At 41.9% G+C, this 17,434-nt stretch overlaps 1 protein-coding gene across 1 annotated transcript; it reads right to left on the bottom strand.

Annotated features, from left to right (window-relative positions):
• Nucleotides 1-523: 523 nt before the first annotated feature.
• On the bottom strand, nucleotides 524-17,202 carry dnajc24 (DnaJ (Hsp40) homolog, subfamily C, member 24). Its single transcript, XM_084168165.1, has 4 exons — nucleotides 16,769-17,202; nucleotides 7,818-7,956; nucleotides 1,661-1,729; nucleotides 524-1,487 (listed from the first exon to the last, which is right to left on the bottom strand). The coding sequence occupies exons 1-4, from the start codon at nucleotides 16,874-16,876 to the stop codon at nucleotides 1,354-1,356; spliced, it is 450 nt and encodes a 149-aa protein (XP_084024291.1). The 5' UTR covers nucleotides 16,877-17,202; the 3' UTR covers nucleotides 524-1,353.
• Between the last annotated feature and the right edge of the window lie 232 nt (nucleotides 17,203-17,434).

Below are 17,434 nucleotides of genomic sequence, written 5' to 3'. Positions count from 1 at the left end.
CCTCCTCTCAATTAAGGCTTTTTTTTGTCCTGCCCCATGCAATCGCGAAGTAGTCAATACTGTCGATAAAGGGTTTGGCTCCTGAGACCGCTTGGAAATAAATCTTAAAGAGGTAAATTATTAAAGTTTGAGAGGAGTAAAACAGTGAGCTGACATTCCCTTTTTATGTATGCATTGTAGGCAGGCCCACATTATTTTAGCCATGCAGGTCCCCTTTTTTGGACGTGCGTAAAACCCCCAATCTGAATGTGATCTGACCTGTAAGATGGTTCTGATTATGTTCATAAAACATAGGCCTATTTTGGAGCGGACGTTCTCCCTTTCTCTTTATATTGGATCTTTGTCCAGCTCCTGTGAACGGTTTGGATGTGTGTAAAACCCTCCATAGTCTACGTTGTTTTAATATTATATGCCCACAGGGAGAAATTATGGTGCCTGTAAGTGTGACATAGCCTATTTAAAACAAGTTTTTTATTTTTTATTTAGAATTTGATTAAAATTATTCATTCTCTTTTTATGCCTCATCAATAATGAATTGAATCTTGCTTACTGACAATGTTTGACATGTCCATGCTCAGTCATAATGCAATTTACAGTAGGCCTAGCCCCTAAATCAGTGTGAATGCTATTGAAGCCATGCAATTACTTAGAAAAATGTGGACTGCAAATGGGTTCAAGTTAATGTATTTAGCAAAGATAGGTCTACATTATTTTATTTCGTTTCTGTAAGCCATCAAAAAAATTATAACGGACTTACATTGGAATTGATTTCAAGGAAATACATAAAAGACCATAAATACACAACTTGAAGCAACCAAATATTTTGCCATGGAGCACATTCTGATTGGCCAGTGAGGGGCCAAGCCTCTACACACCCACAACTTGTTTATTCATCAAAACCCAGCCCTTTCGCGCCAACGCCAGCAAGTGCGCTGATAATTTTGATAGTGAAATTAGCAAACCTATTTCTGACACACCCCTGAACCTATAGCGCTACCGCCTGACATAGATTTAACATTGCGTTTGGTTTGTTAAAATAGAGCCCATTATATGAATTACATGCATGTGAGACCCACATACCCATTATCATGAGACACAGTTCACTTGATTGGTTGTTAGTTGAATTTTGCACCATGATTTTATTGCATGACATTTAAAAGAACAGACGAGCTTGTCTGTTAGAAAGCAAAATCTACTTTCCTTTCATTGGCCAATAGACATGTGCACAAGGCCCCATGGGGGGTGCCCATTTAAATAGAAGGTGGACGTAGATGAAAAGAAAACTATGGACCTCCTTGACGTCATCCAGTTCTTCAGGATTCAGAGGAGTCCGGCCAACAATGAGACAGTCAGTCAGGTTGTCCCCTTGACTTCTATGCTGAGTGAACAGGTGTCACAGCACACAATGGCCTCTTCCTCCTCCGCCTCCTCTCTTCCAATGGAGAATTCCCCTCCACAGCGACAGCCATACGTGTACACCTCGTTATCTGAAAAGAGAACACAGACACTGTCAAACAGCTGAGAGCAGAGGGGTACATGGGATGAGACAGGTGGAGTAGAACTTTATGGATGTACCTACTATGACTTCAATAGCAGCACAGAAGAGATCATGATTAAATAAGGAAGATAAAGAAAGATGACGATGACTTGACTCACTCACCTTCATCCAAAGTCATGTCGTCCAGACAGACACGGGCGTCAACTGGCCAACTCTGATTCAGTTCGCTGGCTGCATTGAGACAGGAGAAACATGAAAATGTCACAAATCTATGAAAATGTCACTCCACAATGATACAATAATTGACATTACAAAATACAGATTTTAAAAACCACATTGACGCTCTCAGATAAATGTTTGTAGGCTACTGTTGTGCCAGTGACATTCAGCGGTTAAGAGAGTGATACAGGAGATACAGGAGTGTCACAGGCACACAAATGAAAGGTAGATGGAAGGGAGATGAGATGAGAGGATGTGAGATGTCACACTGATCTCATACAATGGTAGTTTCTTGGGAAAGACAATTGATATCTCGCATGAATCTCTGTCTACATGCTTGATTTTCCTGTGGCAATTCTGACATTTTGCATGGCAACATGCGATGATGTTGTCCAACTTGTCGTGAAAATGCGCTGACGAGGGAGAAAGTTTGTTGACAAGTGGCTTGACTGAACGATATAATGTGTTAAATGTGCGGTGATTGGTTGAAATTGCGAGCCATCTTTTTATACTGCGTTTTTTTGTACTGCAGTGATGGGTCAGTTTTATGCGATAATATTGCGATGATTTGACTGTTTTGTGCGTAATATGCGGGGAATTGTTTATTTAACATTTTGCGATCGCAGAATCCTGGAGAGACTAATTAAGCTACACTGGTCTTATCTAGGTTCATTGATTCATAGGTTTGGACAGTTTCCCCTCACAGCTTACAGCCACTTTGACACAATAGGGACACTGGTAATGGTGCATATATGAAATCTCTTAAATCAACACTCAATATTGAGGTGATAATTCCGGAGAGGGACAGACGCCGCAGAACCACTAACTGAGATTAGAAGTGGAAGTATGCAGAGTAGTGAGGTCATCTTTGGTGACAATTCCCCATCAAGCTCTAAGGTAACGTTAGGCAACATACTGCTGAATATGCAAGATGCAGATATACCTCCCTGCAAAGGATGGATGAACTATAATTATGAAAATATGTCTCAGTATGGATTGAAATTAGGTGAACATACAGTCAAGATGCTTTCAGATATTAATTTATAAAAAGGTATCCACTTAAGCAATAAGGCCCGAGGGGGTGTGGTTTATTGGCCATATACAACAACACACACGTGTCTTAATGCTTTTATAAACTGGTTACCAACATAAATAGAGCAGTTAACAAGTATTTTTGCGTCATATCCGTGGTACAATATATTATTGTCTGATATACACGTGGCTGAAATGCTGTTTCAGCCAATCAGCATCCAGGACTCAAACTACCTGGTTTATAATAGTGCATATAGCCTAGGCTTATCTGTAATGTACTTCAAACTTAGTCGGACATTTGACGTTATAGGCCAGCCTACTGTTAATATAAAAACAAAGACAGACAGACAACTACAGTAATAGATATTAACACTTCACTCCATCTCTAGCAGTACAGTACCTCTTCACCAGCCTTTGTGAGGAAACGGTAATTAGCACATTTTGATGCCACTCTTTAATGCTGGTCTTTAATTAGTCAGGAGACTAGCCTAAGTGGCCTACCTCACAGCTATGTATGGATATCATTGGATAGATTTGGTGAAGAAATTTTCACCTGCTGTTCTCATTAGTTTTTTAAGAAGTGGTACAGTGAGATTGAGGAAAGGTGTCAGTAAATTCTCAGTAAAAGGTGTCTGTTAATTCATCCTCGTGATATACTGTACCATTTGACGGATAAGGCTCAAATGACAGATACACCAATCAAAATGTGGATTTGATTAACTTCCGTCGTTGTTACTGCAATCTTGTGAGACCATAGTTTCTTAATGTGCCAGTGGTCAGGTGCAAGTTATAGGCCTACATCTAGGTGATTCAATACATCATACAGAACGAGGCTATACATTCACTGGGACCCTTTGTCACAGTGCTTCAACAGTTAAGCTAACACTATAGGACTAATAGATTTCCATGCCTGATCTGAGCCTCAATACGACTTGGAAAGGAACAAAAGTAGATCAACTACACTGGACACTGTAGTCTTGACGGGACACTGTAGTCTTGACGGGACACTGTAGTCTTGACGGGACACTGTAGTCTTGACGGGACACTGTAGTCTTGACGGGACACTGTAGTCTTGACGGGACACTGTAGTCTTGACGGGACACTGTAGTCTTGATGGGACACTGTAGTCTTGCTAGTGTTGAGGGAGTCAGAGTGACCATGTCCTAATGATAGGGTGACTCAGCCAGTTGATGCACCCTGCCCAGAAGGCCCAGACGACAGCCAGTCACTACTGAGAGATCCCAAGGAGGCTCTGCCAGGTCACATGAACAATATCATCAAAGCGTTATTAACCGTTTGCAGTGGTGTAGTGCAGCCAGACAGATGGGTGCTGGAGCACTATTTTTGATGACGTCAGCATTTCTCAAAGTTTGTATTGACAGATGTAGCCTATTGAATATCATTTTAGAATGTGCATGAAATGCATCCTCAAAATGCTACCTCTGCCTAGATCCACACATATTTTCACAATACATTTTTCTATTTTTAATACCCTCAAACAACAAATTAGGCATACCTCATTTCAAAATGGGCCATCATCACTGTTAATCATGAATGATAATTCTTCACGTTTTACAGGTGAAACGTCCAAACTGCATCTGCAAGTCAATCATTTGATCTCAATCAGTTTCATGGGAATGTGCATTTAAATCATCTTGAATTATGTAGGCCAGGGGTAGGCAACTAGATTCAGCCGCGGGACGATTTTTGTCGGAGCAGATGTTCAGGGGGCCGGAACATAATTATAATAATTTGTACACTGCACATTGACCACAACTAAGCCCAATAAGAGATTGCATTTCAAAATAACAATCACTTCATACCTTGATTACATTGAGACAATACCAGTACTTTGAAAAAAATAAATATCACTCCGCCTGTTGCTGACTCCTGATGTAGGCCTACGTAGCCTAATTACTGTTTTGTGAGCGAATTAGAGCAGATAGTGTTAACAAACTAAAGCATATATTTTGCCTAGTGGCGCTCGCGGTCGGAGATCACTGGTCTCAGTGTTGGGGAGGTGAGGGTGGAAAAACACGCCTCTCCAGTGGGCTGCTGCAAGTTGCCCTGAAACAACCCGGGAAGATGGCCACTATGTGTTTGGCGGTGGAGGTGGTGCACATTAAGGATGAGATGATTTAGTATTAGTCAGGGCTGGCTGCACATCGCTCCCAGACAACCCCACAGTGTGTCAGAGACCTGGTCCACCCTGCTCACACGCGCACACTTCTCCCTCCACCACAAAACACAATTACCGCCCCTAGTAATTACCATACATGTCTGCCTGAACACAGGAAAATGCAACCCCGGTCTCAGTACCAAGCTGAATTGCAAAGCCGGTTGTTTATGATATAGCCTGTTTGACAGCCAACATGGGATTCGTTCCTAATGTTTTGAGACTATCAGCTTTTAACTATTTATTTGTCGTACTGGTATTGAACATCACTTTGAAGAGGGAAAGGCTATTTATTATCAGTTGTAATAGACATGGGGATTATAATGGATGAATATCCATTCCCCTTCACTTCTAATGAGCATGAAGATAAAACAATCCACTCATGACTCAAAAGGGCCTAGCAACATCTCCCTCTGATAAACAACAGGAGGACTGACTGAGTTCCTCTGTGAAATCTGGATGAAACAGGCCTTTGAGCTGGCATCTGTCGTGTTTGTTTTAATTATCAGCCCCACTTGATCACAGTGGAGAATGAGCCAGTCCTTCTGAATGGCTGGGCAACATTAAACACTATGGTGATGTTTACTGGTAGGTACTGGAGATCTACAGCAGCCAGACAGATGGGAGCTGTGTGCTGCTAGTCTGCTACCCCACCCTCCCTCTTGGGAAGTGGTGGAAAAAGTACAGAATGCTCATCCTTGAGTAAAAGTAAAGATACCTTAACAGAAAATGACTCAAGTAAATGTGAAAGTCACACAGTAAAATACTAATTGCGTAAGTCTAAAAGTATTTGGTTTTAAATATACTTAAGTATCAAAAGTAAATATAATTGCTGAAATATACTTAAGTATCGAAAAGTTTAAATCATTTCAAATTCCTTATATTAAGCAAACCAGACGGCACCATTTTCTTGTTTTTTAAATACAATTTACGGATAGCCAGGGTCACACAACAATCAGACATAATTTACAAATCTGCTAAGCATTCAAAATGTAGCGAATACTTTTGTACACCTCTGCTATTGGGTGCTTAAAACAATCAGCCTGCAACCAGCCATGAGGGACAACCAATACTCTCACAGATCAGCCATCAAAGAAGGCCCAGATTTCACATTCAACAGAGAAACTCTGATTTGTCTGTTATAAAAAAAAGGTATGTTGGATATAAAGTATTCATGCTGGAATAAAAAAAGTATTGTTACATGAAAACACAACCTTCACCTCTTTCTTAGTCAATTGCATATCAAAATATCCATTGTTAGGTCATAATTTATTTAGCGTCTGCTAAATGGCATATTATTATTATTATAATGGATAACAAACTGTCCCTGGAGATCTAAAATGTTTGATATTCTGAGGATGAGTGGAAAAATAATGATTTAAAAAGTGGTTAAAAGGGGTGTTTACGGAGGGATTCTTTGGGGGTTGTTATTGTAAGGCAGCATACAATGGAAGACAAAGTCAATACCATCTATGAGGACCAGACAGGGGTTTCGTTCTACTACAGACACTCTATATTTCAGTGCTATGGCTGGAGTGTGTTGTCTTACAGAGTGGCACTGTGCTGAGGCTGGCTGGCTGAGTGTTTGCCCCCCAAAGGCGATGGGAGCTCTCCCCTACTAATGGTACACACACACACACACACACACACACACACACACACAGGGCCTGGATGTACAGTTATTGAAGGTCCTAATGGAGAGCTAGCTAGGGGAACCTCTTTCCTGGGATCGGGGGGGGGGGGGGGGGGGGGGGGGGGGGGGTGAGCATATCACTTCATGTAAAGCTAGGCCGTGTGTAACAGGTCTGACCTACATTTCCCCCCTCTCCTCTCCTCCTCCTCCTCCTCCTCCTCATCCCAGAAGCCCCTGCTCTCCTCCCCTCTTCTGTCCTTTTATGAGGGACAGAGATGGCAGAGAACAACCATTGTCAGGAGCCGGACACCATCTGACTCCCTGACGAAGGCCATGCAGCCGAAACGCGTTTCTATTGAACATGCCATACAAATACAGGCATTTTAATTAATTATATGAAGAGTGCCTTGGTCCTCCTTTCTTTTTGATGACCATCTGTTACTCGTTTTATTCCTGTATTGGCTGTGTGAGTGGGTGGATGGTGGTGGGTCTGTGAGTGGGTGGATGGTGGTGGGTCTGTGAGTGGGTGGATGGTGGTGGGTCTGTGAGTGGGTGGATGGTGGTGGGTCTGTGAGTGGGTGGATGGTGGTGGGTCTGTGAGTGGGTGGATGGTGGTGGGTCTTTGCACAACACTCTCGGCCCTTTCTCGAGCACCCAGATCATTGAGAAACGATCACGTGAACATACTTCGAAAAACAGGCCAGTTGTTTTTAATGGTCGAAACTAGAGACTTCTATTATTGCTTCTGACTTTTAAAGTTTTAAGGAAATCTTGGAAATGGAAATAGAATTTAAGTTATGCAAACTGGATTGGTTCATGCCTCATTTAGTGTGACCTTTTCAGACACCACATAGGCCCACTAGTTATATGTGGCCTTAGTGACTTCACACAGCGTCACTGTTCATCACTCAATATTAAGCAAGGGATGGTCCCAAGGGGAATTGCTATGGGATTTAATTGAGCATGAACCAACCAGTAAGAATAAATAAAGCCATAAAATTCCAAAACGTGTAATGAAATGAAAAATCATGTTTCATGTTCAAATGAATCACAGGAGAGCTATCAAAAGTAAGAGTGAAGGGATGAGATGGTGGCTGTAAGAAGAGCATCAGAAAGTGGTGAGAGTGGGAGCACAATATGCTAGTGTAAATGTAATGTACATTACGTGAGAGTGAATGTTTCCTAACGGAGCCCTCCTGGATTGTAGTGTGTTCCTCTGAAAGACAGTTCCTCTGAACTGTGGAAGGAGGACGACTTACCACGTAACTGCAGATCATAGGCTCTCTTTGTCTCCTTGTTGCTCAGGACCTTCCAAGCCTGGTCGACCTCAATGAACCTGTGTAAATGCTCCTCTGCCTCAGTCACAGTCACATCTGGGCCCTGCTTGTCAGGGTGATACTGTCAGCCAGTACAGAGGACAGGATAAACACAGGTTAGAGACAGCCACAATGACAAGACTGACAACAGCCATCACAACAGAAACAATGACCAAAATAACAGCAGCCATCAGTCCCTTGAACCTGTACTTTGTTTGAGATGGTAGAGGGGTGTGTGGGTTAAGAGGGGTGATGGTGGCTCAGACACACTAGACAGAAGCTAGGTTAATTAGACCATAGTAGTCGGTGACAATCTGCCAGTGGGAAAAAAGCCCATGTCACAACCTGCACTGACATCATTTTCTGGGTAATTTGCTGATGGACCAATGCTTTTCTTCTGGACAATTTACCAGAGGAGGCGGCGTACAGTACAGCAAACACAACTAGATTGAGACATCAGAGAGGACAGATCCGTTAGCCCAGACAGCTTTGGGCAGAGAGCTGGAGAAGAGGGCACAGGCCATCCCACGACACCTCTGGCCAAATACAGCAGCGATACCACCCTTGCTCTCTTTTGCGTTTCATTGTTGTTTTGTTAGGGGGGAGGAGAGGGTATAGCGATATCCGCATTATGTCATCTGTTGATTAATATCAATATGGAAGGATCCCCTCATGTAATGCTCAAACTGGCCCTGAGGTATGTCCCAGCTCTCTAGTGGATACTGACAGCCCTGTCTGTGTTTCCTTGCACATGGGACAGCTCTAATGTCCTCCTGCAGGTCTATGGAGTACAGGCTTCGGCCACCGATTGGTGAGGTTAGCAGGATGATGGATCACGGGCTCCTGATCTGCCTATGGGAGAGGAGGGAGGTGGCGGTGGTGGTGGGGCTTTTGGAAAACTTAGATCCTTCCTAGCAAGCATTCGCATGAATGGTTTTTATAATCTGTCACTGGCAAGCAGACCATTGCATGTGTGTGTGTTCTTGTATGGTCACTGTAGTTCAGAAGCTGAACCTCTTCCAGAACGGGTAATGATGCATGGGGTGATACTGAACTACAATAACCAACAGTCTCGGATAGGCCAATTACTGTCCACCGCAATTATATTAAAAATGTTAAGTAACTGGAAGACTGGCAAGCAATTACACTGAACAAAAATATAAATGCAACATGTAAAGTGTTGGTCCCGTGTTTCATGAGCTGAAATAAAAGATCCCAGAAATGTTCCATCCACACAAAAAGCTTATTTCACTCAAATTCTGTGCACAAATGTGTTTACATCCCTGTTAGTGAGCATTACTCCTTTGCCAAGATAATCCATCCACCTGACAGGTGTGGCATATCAAGAAGCTGATTAAACAGCATTGATTGATTAAATTTATTTTATATATACAGTGGGGAGAACAAGTATTTGATACACAGCCGATTTTGCAGGTTTTCCTACTTACAAAGCATGTAGAGGTCTGTCATTTTTATCATAGGTACACTTCAACTGTGAGAGACGGAATCTAAAACAAAAATCCAGAAAATCACATTGTATGATTTTTAAGTAATTAATTTGCATTTTATTGCATGACATAAGTATTTCATACATCAGAAAAGCAGAACTTAATATTTGGTCCAGAAACCTTTGTTTGCAATTACAGTGATCATACGTTTCCTGTAGGTCTTGACCAGGTTTGCACACACTGCAGCAGGGATTTTGGCCCACTCCTCCATACAGACCTTCTCCAGATCCTTCAGGTTTCGGGGCTGTCGCTGGGCAATACGGACTTTCAGCTCCCTCCAAAGATTTTCTATTGGGCTCAGTTCTGGAGACTGGCTAGGCCACTCCAGGACCTTGAGATGCTTCTTACGGAGCCACTCCTTAGTTGCCCTGGCTGTGTGTTTCGGGTCGTTGTCATGCTGGAAGACCCAGCCACGACCCATCTTCAATGCTCTTACTGAGGGAAGGAGGTTGTTGGCCAAGATCTCGCGATACGTGGTCCCATCCATCCTCCCCTCAATACGGTGCAGTCGTCCTGTCCCCTTTGCAGAATAGCATCCCCAAAGAATGATGTTTCCACCTCCATGCTTCACGGTTGGGATGGTGTTCTTGGGGTTGTACTCATCCTTCTTCTTCCTCCAAACACGGCGAGTGGAGTTTAGACCAAAAAGCTCTATTTTTGTCTCATCAGACCACATGACCTTCTCCCATTCCTCCTCTGGATCATCCAGATGGTCATTGGCAAACTTCAGACGGATGGATGGGACCACGTATCGCGAGATCTTGGCCAACAACCTCCTTCCCTCAGTAAGAGCATTGAAGATGGGTCATGGCTGGGTCTTCCAGCATGACAACGACCCGAAACACACAGCCAGGGCAACTAAGGAGTGGCTCCGTAAGAAGCATCTCAAGGTCCTGGAGTGGCCTAGCCAGTCTCCAGAACTGAACCCAATAGAAAATCTTTGGAGGGAGCTGAAAGTCCGTATTGCCCAGCGACAGCCCCGAAACCTGAAGGATCTGGAGAAGGTCTGTATGGAGGAGTGGGCCAAAATCCCTGCTGCAGTGTGTGCAAACCTGGTCAAGACCTACAGGAAACGTATGATCACTGTAATTGCAAACAAAGGTTTCTGTACCAAATATGAAGTTCTGCTTTTCTGATGTATCAAATACTTATGTCATGCAATAAAATGCAAATTAATTACTTAAAAATCATACAATGTGATTTTCTGGATTTCTGTTTTAGATTCCGTCTCTCACAGTTGAAGTGTACCTATGATCAAAATTACAGACCTCTACATGCTTTGTAAGTAGGAAAACCTGCAAAATCGGCAGTGTATCAAATACTTGTTCTCCCCACTGTAGATATATATTTTTTTTATACATACATAATGGCACTCCAGCCGGTGACGCCTCCACATACAATCTAAGAAAAATCATCAAGGATAACACAATAAAGCTAAAAATCTTATTTCCATTGTGGTCCTTTTTGAGGGGGAAGGGGGGAATGCAGCAAGGTTAGGCGGCAACTGCAGTGGCAACAGACAAAATTGTTGTTTGTTTCATAAAATGAGCTAATTAGTGCAGTTCAATTTCCTAATAAACAACTATGGACAGTTACATCTCACATACCCTTAATATATAAAACAATCAACCCCTAATATATACAACAATCAACCCCTAATATATACAACAATCAACCCCTAATATATACAAGACAATCACAATATGCTATCCCAGGTATTTCCTTCTCAGCCATGTACTATAATCTTATGACTCACTTTTGAGACATGCTACTATTTAGCAATTTTTTCAGTGAGAACTTGACACCCCCCATTGAAGGTATACGTTTCAAACTATTTGGAAGACTATTCCAAAGAATGGCAGCTGAGTACAAAAAAGTTTCTTTCCCCATATTAAATCTAAAAGGAACAACATCAGTTTCACTCCTTCTTGTGGAATAGTTATGGTTATCTCGGACCAAGTTAAAGTAGTTACATAGGTACCTGGGAACCATACTGTGGACAACCTTATGTACAAGACACAATTTAATCTGAGATACGCTCTCCTCCACTTTGAGCCATCTAAGGCTTTCAAAGTGGGAATGGTCAAGATGAGTACATGCTGGAAGTTTAAGAATAATCCTGACAAATTTGTTCTGAGATGTCTGCAATTTATTTGTTATTATCTTGGGGGCACCATTGTACCAGGAAGAGCACGCATAGTTGAAGTGGCACTGAAGAAGATCCCCTGCCAATGCCACCATTGCATTCTTATTCAGATATTTGGAGGTTCTTGCCATAAACCTAATTTGATGGTTCACTTTGGAGATAACAATGTGACAGGAGAGAACATGGCACAAAAAGTTACCTAGCACACATCCAAGATAATTAACAGAGTCTTTTGCTGTGACTACTAAGTAACCTACTACCACCTTAAAATCCAAGGATTTCCTTAGTTTCACTTTGGACTGTGTTTTTCCAAGGTGAAGTGACAGCTTGTCGTCATATAACCATTTACTGACATTCACAAGTTCAGCACCGAGGGCTTTCTCAACCACAGTTTTGTCTTTGTGGGAAACCAACAGTGCAGAATCATCTGCATAGAGGAAAAGGTCACATGTACAGGCAGATTTCAGATCATTTATATCCAACAGATAGAAAAGTGGCCCAGCACACTCACTTGGGGTACCCCACAGTTCAAGATTTTGGGTTTAGACAGGGTCCCAACCACATCCACCATCTGTTTTCTTCCTTGCAGATAAGAGCTAACCCATTTTACGGCTAAGTTGTTAAAGCCCATGGCTCTTAGTTTGATTAACAGAATCTCATGATCCACTGTGTATCAAACACCTTGGAGATCTAACATAACCATACCACAAAATGTCCCTCTATCTACTTCCTTCCTGATGTGGTCAGTTAGATATAGTAGGCAAGTGTTGGTGGAATGGGATTTCCTGAAGCCAGATTGGAGCTTATATAGTAGGTTATGTAAGGAAATATAACTGTCAATCTGCTCGCACATAATCTTTTCCATGACCTTCGATAAAACACACAGGATTGAGACGGCCGATAGTTTCCATGACCTTCGATAAAACACACAGGATTGAGACGGCCGATAGTTTCCATGACCTTCGATAAAACACACAGGATTGAGACAGGCCGATAGATTCCATGACCTTCGATATAACACACAGGATTGAGACGGCCGATAGTTTCCATGATCTAACTTATTCCCTTTTTTATATAGAGGAATGAGCCTTGTGAGTTTTAGTTCACTGGGAAAAAACCCTAGTTCAATAGACAGATTTACAATGTGAGTTACGCAGGGTGTGATAATTACTGCAGCATTACTTAGAAATCTGGCAGGAATGTTGTCAAGGCCAGTTGCTTTGGAATGGTTGACTCAGACACTTTTTCAAATGAAAAAGCATCTACTTGAATCCCCTGCTACGAGTAAAACAGCTGGACTTGTCTCTCCCCATAGCAAACTGATTGACAAGGTAACTTGCTAACTAATGTATTAGCTATAGTTGTAAAGTAGCTATTCAGACTGTCTGCAACCATGGTCTTGTCTGATGTAACCTTTCCTCCAATGTCCAAGCTAAGATTTCGAGCTTTGGTCTTTAATCTGTTACTGTAACCTAACAGCTTCAGAGACACTTCCATCATTTACTCGGATTGTTCCTGTTCTCAACTTTTTTGTCATTAAAATAATATTTCTTGGCCTTCTGTATCATCCTGTTAACCTCATTTCTTAATTTCTTATAGTCAATAAAATCAATCTGCCCTGGATTTCATGAACATTACACAGGTGCACCTTGTGCTGGGGACAATAAAAGGCCACTAAAATGTGCAGTTGTGTCACACAACACAATGCCACAGATGTCTCAAGTTTTGAGGGAGCATGTAAGTGGCATGCTGACTGCAGGAAGGTCCACTAGAGCTGTTGCCATAGCATTTAATGTAGGGCTGGGCGATATATCGAATTAATTACAAATGCCTATATCGCAAGTATCAAGGTTCTGTTATTTTCCGTTTATGTCCGCCTGTTCTCTAGTTGTATTTTTGGTCTCGTCTCCTTCGCTCCTCTGTGCTGTGTGCGCCTTTTCTGCCGATCTTTGGGCACTGTAGAAAAAGAGTTAAATCTTGCAGTAGGAGCTGACTTCTCTGGATTGCTTTTTGTGTAGGGATAACTACTACTGGGTGCTTTGTTTGTGAAGGTAGTTTTATGTGTAAACACAAACTGATCTGCAAGAACTGCAGCTTTCTCAAGAGTGAGATCCATGTGCTCATAAATGTAGGAAGCAACCCTTTTGCAAAGGCAATTTTGAACCGTTCGAGAAGTAGGAGTGTATTTAAGTCCTCAAGGTCCTTGACCTCTTGATAACCACACCACCGATCAAAAAGACATGCTTGTTCCCTTGCGAACTCAACATGATTTTCTGATTCTGTCTTTCGTAATTTACGGAACTGTTGTCTGTATGCCTCTGGGACCAACTCGTAAGCCCGAAGTATAGCAGCTTTAACAGTGTCATAATCTGATCTCTGATCAAGAGATAAGGCAGCGTACACTTTCAGAGCTTTTCCCACAAGAACACTTTGGAGGAGCATTGACCAAATATCTCGCCGCCATTTTAGGGATGTGGCAATCCGCTCAAACAGAGAAATATATACAACCAAACAAAATGTCGCTCAAACATAAGGAGGAATTAACAAAGAGTCACTGACAACAAACAAAACGAAAGGTAGGGTTTTAGGAGGGGTTCTGAAAGACACTCATGGGGGTGTCCACTGACAGTTGACTAGTAACAACAACTGGGACCTAAAAGACACCCACCATGAGCATCCACTAAATGTGCCCACTAAGAGACAAATAAAAGAAAAACCCACACCAAACTTAAAGACAGGAAGCAAACCAAAAAGTTGAGCAAAACAAAAACAGTGAAAATCAGACCAAGAAATGTTTTTCTAGCAATCTAATAGGGAGAGCCAATTTAAGGTGTTGACCCTCCACATCTCTCAAGACAACTGGAGCACTGGGCCAGCCACTCTTAAATATCACCTGGGCCAGCACAGGTGTAACACATACTGACTCACGAGGTGACACCAATCGTGCGCCCTATGTGCTAATGTGCTAAAAGTCCAACCTCAAAACATAAATGGAAAAAACTAAACCTGTAACACCAGTGCCAACCTCTTTATCATCTAGCCTATTTCAAAGTATTGTTCAGCAATGGAAGTGTTACAGTATAAAAGGACAAAGACTCAACAGAAGGCTAAGAGGGGAAGGTCATTTTCTAAAACATTCAGAGTGGTCACACAATGCAAATGACAAGTCTATGCATGTGACCAGGCTCCTGCTCAGGAAATGGGTCTGGCGTTCTGATGGATGGGGTGAGGAACTGACTCAGTCAACATTCTGATAGAAAAATACATTGTTCTCTTTCTAAAGAAAATTACAAAATCCTTCTCACACCATTGAACCAGCTTTGTGGCCCCCTCAAGTCCTGAAGGAAATCAAAGCAAACCTAGAGAAGCTGCTTGTTTCCACAGTGGTGATATAGTCCCACAGGGCGTGCATGTCCAACTCCCCTTTGTGATCTGATTGTGACAGTGCTCTGCGCTGGAAGCTTACAGGTGTGAAGTATCTGGCTGTGGATCAAAGGCTTGAAAATAACCTACCCCTCCATCTCCAGACCCACTAGCTCATGCTGCTACAGTAGTTCTCACATCTTCCTGCCTGGCTGCTTTTGTCAAACACAGGACCAGGAGGCCTCCTGTACAACACCCAGGTTAAAGAAAAACTTCTACATTGAAGAGACTGCTTTAACTCACTATGGCCTGGTGATTGACTATTTGCCAATGCTATTTCAGAAAATTTGAAGCTCAGAATTAAACATATTTTCATCTACTGTAAAAATTCCAGCCACACACAGTATTTTGACATTTTACAGCAGCGAAACCTATTTGCTGTAATTCTTCCCCCCACTTCTGAGTCCCCATGCAGCTCAGGTTTTTGTCATAAATACATAACACAATGAAAAGCACTGGCTCTTATAAAATGGCCCAACCTCCATTCCCATGGAGTTACGTGCTTTAATTGATGTCTCTTTGCACACATTGTAAAATATTCATTTACTGGGGCTAATGGAGCTTAGAGAGGCAGGAACACAATATAAAGCGCTGGCAATTTGGAGCACTAGGCGCTTCTTACCATGCATCATCTCTCTCTCTCTCCCTCCCTCCCTCTCTGTGCTGTATCAGGATCGCCTGTTTCTACCACGAGGCTGAGGCGTGTGCTGTGCAGGCATTCAGGGATGGGAGAGGAGAGCAGAGGAGCAGCGCAAAAGGCCACCATCATCACACTACTGCCCCCTAATGTCTCAGGGAGGCTGGACTCCAGCAGGCATTACTATGGGGGGATGGGGAATGCCAACAGCAAAGTCTAGGATGTTTGGTTCAAAGTAACATTGGATTTGTCTAATATTTTTTAAAATACATTTTGACATAGATGGTAGCTTGAGGTTTGTTGAGTGTTTTTACAATTGATAAGCACAGAGCCTAAGGTTTATGTGAAATCCTACAGCACCTTGAATCCATAAAGTCTGACAAAATAATACACAGTAATCAGTTAATGGTGATATCTCCTACTTACTGTGCGCTAATAAACATTCCTAATTACCAGACCTAACATACTCTTGCTCAAAGCCCTGTTTTTATTGAACAGTGCAGCTATTTTCAGACAAAAACATTTTCAGATTTAAAAAAAACATTACTCTGAATAGTTGTTTGGTTATAGCTTATTGATTAGAGCATGATTGATTTGGCAGTTGCTAGGCGTTTTCTGTAATTAAAATGGGTTTTGGATTATACAAATCAATTTTATGTTGTACTCTTCTGTTAAGGATTAATAGAAATTTACAGATTAATATCCAAGGGCAAGATGCAGTTCATACTTAATCATAGTCATCACATCGACAATCTAAGCTTGCATGATAAGTAGACTAACCTTGCCTGAAACCTAGAAGACTTATCTTGAAGACACTCCCAGACCTCATGCCGAAGCTGCAGCGCAGTGGATTAATGTAGTCTTGACTTGCACAGATGGCCAAAAATAAACACCCAGTCGGTAATATATGTGTGATATAGAGGGTGTGTTTATAGTCATAAAATGTTTTACTTTCTAGAAATACAAGCTAGGGGCTAATGGACCAACAATAACGTTATATCAAGCTACTTTCTCCAACAGTAACGTTATATCAAGCTACTTTCTCACCCTGTCTCTCACTCAATTGTTGGGACCTCTTTTGACATGGTTCATCAAGATGAAAATAAACCTAACAGCAGTTTATCCATCAGTAAAATTGAAAATATATGACACAGTAGACCGCCATAGAGCTTACACATACCATTAAGGCCAGTCTTTGGTACTTCTGTTTGAGGTCTTGTAGCCCATCTGATGGACTGGATTCAAGTATAGAATACCAGTCTTTCTGAGGTCTATGTTCACTTGTCATGCTGAGAAAACAACCATCTTCTGATTACATTTGTGAGCAAGGTAGTTTCATTACCAGAATTGTAGCTATCTAACCGTTTCGTCGCCTATGAATGACAGCTAGCCACAAGGCTAACAACAACAATGTCCACGTGTTCGTCGAAGGCTAACCAGTCAGCAAACATTATAGTTCTAAACATGACAGCAAAAGATTCGTTTGTTAAACTGCATTATATATTGTAATTCGAAAAACTAGCAAGCTGAAACCAGCACATTACACAAATCTCTGGCACATTGCATTTCCATCAGCCTGCCTGTGTCACGTGATGCCCCAGTGTAAGCATGTGCATCAGTTTTTACAGCCCCCGCGGAAACATGTCCTATAGCGCTTTAGAGGTAAAATATGATGTGCTATATTATCAATATAGATAATAATGTAATCGACGAATTATGCATAAAAATTCAATATCTGTACAACTACTAATTTATCATCCGTTTCAGCCATTGAGCCAGTGAGTGAACGGGATATTTAATTTTTCTACCCGAAGTAAATATTTCAATACAGACATAAGAACGCAGA

This window comes from Coregonus lavaretus (genome assembly GCF_964263955.1).
Source record: "Coregonus lavaretus genome assembly, chromosome: 9".
In the NCBI taxonomy this organism is placed as follows: domain Eukaryota; kingdom Metazoa; phylum Chordata; class Actinopteri; order Salmoniformes; family Salmonidae; genus Coregonus; species Coregonus lavaretus.
The sequence above is the reverse complement of the archived record's forward strand: the minus strand, read 5'-3'. Positions and strand labels throughout refer to the sequence as shown.

What these genes read in the sequence shown, in the direction of transcription:
- dnajc24 (XM_084168165.1), bottom strand. Translation starts at nt 16,876, where the DNA reads ATGACAAGTGAACATAGACCTCAGAAAGACTGGTATTCTATACTTGAA. An exon ending in ACCAAAGACTGGCCTTAATG is followed by an intron (nt 7,957 to 16,768) that starts GTATGTGTAAGC and finishes ACTGGCTGACAG; the next exon opens with TATCACCCTGACAAGCAGGG. An exon ending in CTATGATCTGCAGTTACGTG is followed by an intron (nt 1,730 to 7,817) that starts GTAAGTCGTCCT and finishes GTCTCAATGCAG; the next exon opens with CCAGCGAACTGAATCAGAGT.